Source organism: Montipora foliosa, chromosome 10 (genome assembly GCF_036669935.1).
Source record: "Montipora foliosa isolate CH-2021 chromosome 10, ASM3666993v2, whole genome shotgun sequence".
NCBI lineage: Eukaryota > Metazoa > Cnidaria > Anthozoa > Scleractinia > Acroporidae > Montipora > Montipora foliosa.
This window is the reverse complement of record NC_090878.1, coordinates 32,150,450-32,160,449: the sequence shown is the minus strand read 5'-3', so window position 1 is coordinate 32,160,449 and position 10,000 is coordinate 32,150,450. Positions and strand designations below refer to the sequence as shown.

Genomic DNA, 10,000 nt, shown 5'->3' with positions numbered 1-10,000 from the left:
CACCAATAAGGCGCGGGTTCGATTGACAGACGTGACGTCTCACGTGGGTTGAGTTTGTTGGTTGTCTATTCTACTGCGAGAGGTTTTTCTCTGCGTACTTCGGTTTCCCCCTTTCCTCAAAAACCAACCTATGATTTGATATGAGTTGACTTGATTTGTTTCGATTTCTGTACAGTATACACAATTATAGGGCGTTTTCACTCACGTGACCAGCAGCCATATTGGATTACTGAAACAAAAGAAAGTATTTGCATAAAAATAGAGCTCAATTGCCGGAGGATTGGTTTGATACACCATCATGGCCGCCATTCCTTTGTTTTGGAACACCAAATGATGGCCGCCGTGACGTCATGTGAAAACGCTCTATTAAATTATTTGTGCCCCAGCGCTAAATACAATTGACACTTAAATAAAGTTCATGATTGTTATTATTATTATTATTATTATTATTATTATTATTATTATTATTATTATTATTATTGTTGCTATAAAGAATAAAAGAAAACGCGAAGTCTAAAAGTGCCACAATTTTATTACCGATAATCAGATAGTGAACTGAAGATTTTTTTTCGTTTGCAGCTAGCGATTACGAGGATTAACTTTTTTTTAAAAAAGCCATTTTTTCTCTAAATAGGGGCGGTATTAAAAAGAAACACCAGAAGTTAATTATAATAGGTAGCTTTTCCTGCAAGATAGAGTCTATGGTCTCCTTCAGTAATTAATGATTTCCTCAATTCTCAGTAACACTCCTTCCCGATGGCTAATGTCTTTTCCGAAAATATTGGAATAACTGTTGCATCCAACATCACTGCGATATTGTAAATGGAGACAAAATGCAGACAGCAATTATTAAGTGAGCGTTAATTTGAAATATTGCTTATTAAGGTTCAATCTTTAATTAATTTACTGCATCGCGCCTGTCCGATATATATTCTGAAAGCACTTTCAGGACCTTAGGCTAATGTCGCGAAGTCCTGTATTCTCGGTTTTGATCTTTTATTTTAATGACACAGTAAGTCTAGTATTGCTTCTTCCATTAGAATTAAGGGTAAAATATATGACGTTTTGTGTTATTAACGGATAAAGTGCGCCGGGATTAAAGCCAATCTCCCGAGTAAAAAAAGCACTATTTGTGTGAACACCAAAGACCACCGCAAAGGTCCCGTTCATCTGACTGGATAATGCTTTATTTATTAAAGTATCCATGACTCGCAAATCTTGCTAGTTTGCAAAGTTAACTCATTAGGCAAAGCTGGTGCATGACTTTCTGATCTTCAAGCGGGTAGGCAACACGGATCGTCCAAGCTGATTGGCTTGTTTTTCAAGAAGTATCGAGCGACAGATGTTAAGTAATCAAGGACGGTGTTTTGTTCCTAACATACTGAAAATCAATTAATATATTGGCATAAAATTAGTCTAAACTGGTAATATGACAGTAAGTTTTGCGCTACGCATTTCGTTTGCTCATTTAGCGAACACAACTCATGGTCCCGTTTATGACCTTCAGATTTGAGAAAGAAATCGAAGACGAATCCAAGCTTTTATCAGTGATATTTCAACTGAAACTAGTGGCGTCCAAACAAGTGTCTCAATTGATCTGCGAAAAAAATGAATTACAGTCGTAAAACATTTTATAACTAGAAAACAGTGCTCAAATGTTAATGCTTTCGGATTTCAGTACTTCAATTTTAACATAATACCAGACTGAATGGCTATCGCCGATTAAGAGCAATCAGTATCACCCAACTAGTGGACTAATGCAAATCCTGCATTTTAATTGGCTGCGCTGCAAGAGGACTATTAGTAATAGTCCTCCAGTAGCGAAAAGCGTGACGTTTTCTTTCGTTTTATTCCCAAATAAATATTTCTTCAACTTGCATTTGCTAACTTTATTGTTGTCTTTTCTGTCCGACTAGTTGGGTGATACTAAAACAATTAGACCCTTCGCTCTCAAGGGCCACCGTTCAATAGCCCATTCGGCTTCGCCTCATGGGCTATTGACCCGTAGCCCTTGCGGGCTAAGCGTCTAATTGTTAATAAACAGGCCCTTTTACGCCAATGACGTTCGAAATAACTGTTGTAAGTGGTAAGTCAAAGTATGAGAACTACAAACAATACAAAACTTATGAATTACATCTAGCAATATCAAATGACTCTTGCCAACACTTCAATCATAGTTCGAGTGGAAGTTTCACGCTATATTAGCTTTTCTCTAATGACCTGACTGAAATTGTCTTTGTACCAATAGAGACGTCCAAAAGTTCCAAAAGCTCTCTCTTCAAAAAGAAAAACATGTAAGTTCTCTGAAGGTCCTTTTGGACATAAATAGCGAAAATAGGAGACGGGGTGAAAATTGATTGAAACTTCATAGAGTTGGCCATTTTTGTTTCAAGCCTTATGCAGTAAACGTTCTTTCACTTGATATGTTGTGTGTGTGAGCTTAAGTGCTATATTGCATTTTGGCAATTAACTTGTGACCTAAAAACACTGAAATTCTCGTGAGGGTGTCCTTTTGTGATACAGTTCCAAACTTATGCCTCGGCCATTAGGGAAGTCATTAATGATTCCTCGTCAAAAATTCATTAAATTTCACCTTCAAACACCTCCACTATATTCCATTCGTTTTAAGGTAACTTGTATTCGATCTCAAGCGGAGCTAGGACAAAATGATTTTTTTTTCAATGACCTATGACTTCAAGTTATTTAAGGCCTGGCCAAACGCTCGCAACATTTCAACGCAACATATTGCAAAATGTTGGGCACATGCAATTGCAACATGTTGCGTACGTTTGGCCACCCTGTTGCGATATGTTGCGTGCGTTTGGCAAGTCCATTCAACACATGTCGCAACATCATGCAACTATGTTGCGAGCGTTTGGCCAGGCCTTTTACAAATATTTTGTGCCCCAGCCTTCAAGCGAAATTTAAGCGTCTTTTGATTTAGAAAATAACGTGATAGAGTCTGTGGAGGACGTTAGCACATGACGATGAATTTTCAGTTCTCTCTCTACGCTTCCAACTCACTCATACCAGTTTAATTCCTCGACAGTTAATACACATTTTTAACGCGAAACGACATGAAATAGTTTCGCAGTGATATGAATAACGCGAACTTGTATTTTTAAATGAAGTCGTCGTAGCCGTCGCCGTCCTCGTTTCGTAAGCTCCCTACTCCCAAAGCGTTGTTAAGGCGAGGACGGCATAAAAATGCATACAAATGAAAAACGCCCGTGCAGGGCGGGCAGAGCTTTTGTTTTCGCTCAATTTTTAGGCCTATTGTTTTGTGACGTCTTCGTAGCTGTGGTCGTTTTCCCTAACATTCTTAAGAAACGTACGACGGCGACGTGGGCGTGATGAGAAACTTTTGCCAAGTTTAGATGTAAATGAACCAACAACGCCACAAAACAATAATATCACAAGTTGGTTAAAAGAGGAAAAATAATCGTGCTCCATGACAACGACAACAGGGAGCTATTTCCCGTTATTGTCATAATTTTGTGATTACTTCAAGTCGCTCGGAATTGAAAGTGAGCGTCAACATTCCAGGAATAAAATTGGGGAGAAAGGCGTGAATAGTTGGAGAGAAAATGAAAAACTAATCTTGAGGTGCTCTGAGGTGCTCATGTCGTCCACAAAACCTTAAATTTTTGTCAATTCACGTCGTTCTCAGGGCGAGAACGGTATAGGAATGCACGCAAATCTAAAACGCACGTGCAGGGCGTGCAAAGCTTTTGTTTTTGCTCATTAAGGCCTGGCCAAGCGCTCGCAACATTTCAACGCAACATTGTTGCATAATGTTGCGACATGTGTTGAATGACTGGCCAAACGTACGCAACATATCGCAACAGGGTGGCCAAACGTACGCAACATGTTGTGCCCAACAATGTTGCAAGACGTTGCGTTGAAATGTTGCGAGCGTTTGGCCAGGCCTTATTAGAACTATTGTTTTGTGGCGTTTTCGTAGCCGTCATTCGTTGTCATTGCTTAAACTCGCAAACATTCTTTAGAAACCGTACGACGGTGACATGAGTGTGATGGGAAACTTTTGCCAAGTATAAATGTACATGTAGCAACAACGCCACAAAACAATAATGTCGCAAGTTGGTTAAAAGAGGAAAAATAATCTTGCTCCACATACGGCGCGCATGTTATCTAGAGGCCAGCGGTACTCTGCATAAAAACCACGTGAAATCACGAATTCGAGTTTTTGACGACAACGTGAGGAAGCAACAGAGAATCTTTCATTTTCTATTTCTACTCTGAAACCGCTTGTACTCAATTCATTTTTGGGATATGTCGGCCGTAACATTGTAAGGCGTAAAAGACTTACGATAGTGCAAAGTTGTATTTTGAGGTGACGTTTTCGTCGAAGTTGCCGAAATGTTATCTTAAAGTCCCTAATGTCTGACGATTAAATTCGTATGGGACATTAAATGCATCATCTAAGAAGTAAAACACAAAAGGCAATGAAGCAACGCATTTTTATGAATTTGACCCTTATGCATGTTTAAAAATCCGTTATAATTTTGAAAACTATTTAGAAAGTAATTCTGAGAGATATACTGGGTCCGAGATTTAGAAAAACGATCTTCACCGTAAATTCACGAAAATTCATTCAGTTCCTTTTTTAGATAATATCAAAGGGTAAAGTTGCTCATGTGCTATTTTTTTATATCCCTCTATCGCAGCCCTTCTTCAGCAAATTGACGCCAGCACTTATCTTTATTCTCTGCCTTAGGCAATGCGCGGCCGACAATTTTGTGGCCGTTTTACTAAACGCCTGGCAAACCGATGAGCTTTCCCGCCCTCACATCAACGTATGGCTTTGGAGCTTTTCCTGTTCATTGAGCCGATTATAGATATATTTTTGGATCAATATCCTGTGCTGTACGAAAATCTGTTTTTCATGATATTTCGAAGGAAGGATTTTAAAGCGGTTTGAAAACTTAAAAAAATACAAGGATTTGTATGAAAATCATCCAAAAGTGACTGGGTGGCGCAGAGCCCTTTTCGGCATACAAAGCGTTATAATTTCTTTCAACTGTAACAACACCAGCTTAAAAGATATGCTCACATATGGTAGCATATTTTGAGCTGCTCTTTTATTTGTGGAAAAATAATTTCATGAAACCAGCAGAATCATGGCGTTTATGAAAAAAAAAAAAGAAAGGTCACTTGACGAATTGTTGCACAGGGCCCATTGTATGGACCGATAGACTTGTCTTCAGTGGCAAGGAAAAGCGACGGTCGACCTTTATTAAGGTTGAAGCTCATCGCATAACGTTCTAATTAGTAGCAACGAAAGCAACAACGGAACAAATCTTCAGACTCAAACGTGATCCGAATAGACCTCTTTAGCTTGTACGTTTTGTTTTCCCATTTCAGACCACGTGATGTTCTCAAGGGAATTTTCCTTTTGTTTTTTCATAAGCTATGCGTACATATTCACGTACATAGGACGACGTTTGAAAGAAAGTTTTCCCTAGAGTAACATCACGTGGTCTGAAATGGGAAAACAAAATGTACAAGCTAAAGAGGTCTAATATAACCTCTGCGCGATACCGCGAGCCGTGCTCTACCGTGAATTGAGCTAACAAGCTAACTGGGAAGGGTGACTTCGTTATAAACCAGAAGAGGGTGTGGATAAGAAGAGACCATATATGAAACACGTGTATTTGAGATGTGGAAAGGAAAGTGTCTTTGAAAACCTGAAATCTGTAGTTGACTGTGGCCTTGGGTATTAATAGAATCAATAAAGTGGTTTAGGAAAGACCACGTTCACATCAAACATTGATGATTTTGCCAGAAACAATATTAAACTTTTTAATTTAATTTAATTTCATGTATTGCAGGTTCCCTGCAGCCTTTGATCAAGTCACAGACCCGAATAGAAAATCTCCAACATTTTCATGTTTAAAAGCCTCAAAGAAGTGCTTTATTATAAAACTGCAAATTTGATAACACATATTTCAGTTTTTCGTCATCTTAATTAAACTTAGATACGACTTATACATAATACAATAGACTTTTGCGGTAACTTTTCTCTCCTTTATTATTCTTCATATTGAGTCTTAATCCCAACAATAATTTATGAACAATGTTTTTCAAAGTCCCTTTGTTCCAAAGGATAAATATGCCTTTCAAGAGCCGCACACCTTTAATATCTACCGGCTCATGAGAAAATGTTTCACCAATCAAAAAGTCTTATTACAGATAGAAAATATCGCCTAAAGATCACTACAAAAGTATCATGAAAAATACCCAGACCTTTACAAACTGTATGGCAGGTGGGATGGAATATTCGTTAAGAACCAAATGTATTTTTAATTAACGGTATAGGCCCTTGTGCTCGCTGTTACTCCAATTATTAAAACTTGATGGGAGACCTTTGTGACTACAACGCGATCGAGAGCTATGAGACATCCGAGATGGAGAAGTTTGTGCTCACGGTATTGTGCCTCAGTAGTGGATTTAAATAAACTTTTAATTATAGATAGCAGCGACTGTAAAATCGCTCTCAGACTTTTATTAAGACCCTCCTGTAACTTAAGGCGCATTATGTCCTCCTTAACTTTTCACAGCCTTTTCGGCGAGTCTAGTGGTTGATACGGCCCGTAAACAGCAGTGATTCGTCACTAAACAGCGCTCGAAAGCTCAACAAGTCCAATTGTTTGCGGTGTGGTTGAAATCGTAAAGCGCGACCATGCAAATTTTTCATTCTCTGACTTCCTACGTATTTCCGCTCAATTCAATGATTTCTTAGTCACCTTACTGTAAAACAACGGGCTCTCTACAATTTTACTCAAGCTTTACACCAATTGCCAGAAATGATTTAAAACTGAGAAGCTCGCATATATGTGGACGCCAAAGAAAACACTGCGTCTGTACTACGCAGTATGCAGTCCTTAAACTTGACACTGATTAGTTCCTTCCGTGATTCAATACTTTACAACTCAAATATTCAACATATTTTTGTTATTTTGATCCTCTTTGGTCTAGATCATTCTTATTGAGTCAAAACCCTTTCCTGTTGTTTTGTTTTTTTTTTGAAAACTGTCTCTCGAAAGGCGATGGAACTTTCTCGTGAAGCCGTTACTCTCCAATGATTTTACCTTTTAAGGCCAGAACGGTGTGTTTCATCGAGTGTGCTCTTCTGTTCTCTCGTAACCAGGAAGCGAAGCGACGTTAATATTTTCGCACTATTAAAACTTGCAAGTGCGTAAAGAGTACAGGAACACGCAATTAAATCAAGCATCTCTAAGCTTTAAACCTCCCGTTTCGACCGGACAAAATTGAAAGCGCTTGCACCATTTTTTTGTCCCTCGCATCTTCTGCGATATCTTTGGGCGTAAGTCCGTCCTTTGTATAGGCTTTTAAACTGGCTCCATTCTTGATTAAAAAAATGACAGCTCTGATATCGCCCCCACAAACTGCAGCATGAAGAGGCGTCCAACCCTCTTTGTCTCTATTATCTACCGGAACGCCAAATTTCAAAAACACTTCCAAACAGTTCATTTTGCCTTGGTAAGCTGCTTCATGCATGGCCGTTCCGCCACTGGCGTTTAAAGTGTTCATAACAACGTTTCCAGTACTCAAAATCCCGTGAAGTAAACGAGAGTCGTTGCTTGCCACGGCTGCATCTAACACATACGAAGGATGTAAAAATCCTTCGTCGTACATGAAGTTATTGTTAAGATCTCCCAAAACCTCTAAGTCATCTTCAGCGGAGTCGATGACAATAGCTGGTACATGTGTTTGTGGGACAGTGTGTCTTCTCAAATAGCGATTGTAAAATTTGCCATTTGGAAATCCAAGACTGTTCATAGAAATAGATCTTTGCAGCTTGTCTTTCTTTATTCGCTCTGTGTACAATCTACGCTTGCTGCCAGGCAAATGAAGGGTGAGATTCGCTGAAATTTCCATTTTGCTTGCCTGACGTAGTTTCGAAGCACGGGTAAACCCACTTGACAAGTTTCCTTAGCGCTTATTGATCTGACTTTTAGATGGTTTTTCACTATTCGAGAACAAAACGCAAATGAAGACCCGCTTTCCAACGTGGCGACTTTAGAATGACAGTTTCCGTTTTTCCCACTCTCTCTTAACGCTTATCTTGATCTAAAAATATCAATCTTGAGTGGTTGCATAAAAACCTACTTCGTCACTCGATAAGCACTGATAAGGGTCAATACACTTCCTGTCAATCAAAGCTTTCGGTAATCCCTTACAAATACAAAGGTCATCCTTGTTCATTCCTGATGGCTCCTTCAGGGGCTTCTCACGATATTAAAATAATTAACTTCGGAAAAAAAGGCCAATATACGTCTTGTTTCGAGTCCACGTCAGCTTGACGCGATATTTTCTTTAGAGGCTTCCACTTGTCTTTATTTTGCCCCCATATTGAGGACATTAAGCCTTTGTCTCGCTAATGGAGCCTACCATTCGAGACTTGCGATGTTTGTATAAAGAAAACACGAAGCTATTTCAGAAACGTGGGAATTGCTTAAGAAATAATATTTGTATATTTGTTTGGTCAAAGCATCTGCCTCCGAGTTGTTAAAAGTACAAATAAGTTGTCAAAAACAGTTTACTTTATTTCACTCAAGAATATGTTTGTCACTGGAAAAATGTTGCTTTTGGCTCTAAATGCGCTGCCTGAGAATGCAATTACAATTAAATCGCTGAAGATCTTTGTCAGAATGTCGGACACTCATTATGTTGTATTACGAGGGATCAGAGGAAAGCCTTTCTTTTATTATCCACGTCTGGCTTGTTTCCGGAGGTTGGAAAAACTGGATTTTTAAACACGATCACTGAACACTGTAAACATCATCCTGAGAGAACAAAAAAATATGCTGATGAGAACTGAAAGTCCTGTCCTACAACGACAAAGAATAGGATGTTCGCACAGTATTATAAAAACGGGTGTGAGTACACAGATAACAATCATAGTATTGTCATAGAAAACATTAAAAGCAACTTCTTATTTCTCATAGTTCTACATGATGGCAAATTTCGAAGTCTTAATCCTTTTTCTACGCCACGCGCCAACCCCTATAAGGAGATTAAAACCATTCCATACAGGGGCGCGACTTTAAAAAAACAACAACTTACAATGATTTGACTGAATGAAGCGAAGAGATGTTTGATGGGGCTGGTGGAAGCGTTAGGTCATCGCGTGAGTCAAACGCTTCCAGTTCTTTTTAGGGCCTTACTACAGAGAGGTAAATTTTGAGCATAGAATAAAATGAACTAGAAACGCGTGCTCCGTACATCGCATTACTGAATGATCGCCGGCATTTCAAGAATCCGTCCAAGGAGACACTCATGAAAGACGGGAATTGAAGCCCCCTCGGTTTTGAGAGACTGAAATTTAATAGACAAACAAAAAAACCAATAATGGCTGATAGAGGGTTTCTGTATTCAAAGGAAGTTAAATTTTAACTTGTATCCCGTACAGACATACGTCCGCCGCGTGTATTCGAACTATAAGGCTGAAGGTCAGGAAGCTAACTGACTAGACTAGCTCTAATATTTTGCAGTTGAATATTAGCTTGAATGAATTTAGCCTCCCCTTCGGCACCATTTAACAGATTTAGTTTGCTTAGGTAAGAGGTAGACTATTTAATTAAGGAAGTTGGTTACACTTTCTAAAATTAATTTCGGGAAAACCCTCCAATATAGACAGAAAAGCGATTAACGTTGGCAAAATCCATTCATTTTTAAAAACTGACATCATTAAAAAAGAGGAAATGTTTTAACGGGAAGTGCTTCGTGTATATAATTTATTAGCGACTAGTGTGATCTCCAAGCTCTTTGTTGACAAATGAAAAAATTGCAGTCGCTGCGCCGAACTTGCAGAAAAGAAGTTCATGCAGTAAAGCAAAAGTGTATTTTCACAAGTTGTTCCAAACATCTTTTCAGGGATCCTCCTTATTGTTTCACAAGACAACCGTGAGGTGTAGTGCCAATTGATTGGCTTCGGGCGTAAATATCGTAATAT

At 38.8% G+C, this 10,000-nt stretch overlaps 1 protein-coding gene across 1 annotated transcript; it reads right to left on the bottom strand.

The window, feature by feature from the left end:
• Nucleotides 1-6,026: 6,026 nt before the first annotated feature.
• LOC137973016 (protein phosphatase 1 regulatory subunit 16A-like) lies at nucleotides 6,027-8,105 on the bottom strand. The gene has a single exon (XM_068819723.1). The coding sequence runs from the start codon at nucleotides 7,921-7,923 to the stop codon at nucleotides 7,258-7,260; it is 666 nt and encodes a 221-aa protein (XP_068675824.1). The 5' UTR covers nucleotides 7,924-8,105; the 3' UTR covers nucleotides 6,027-7,257.
• Between the last annotated feature and the right edge of the window lie 1,895 nt (nucleotides 8,106-10,000).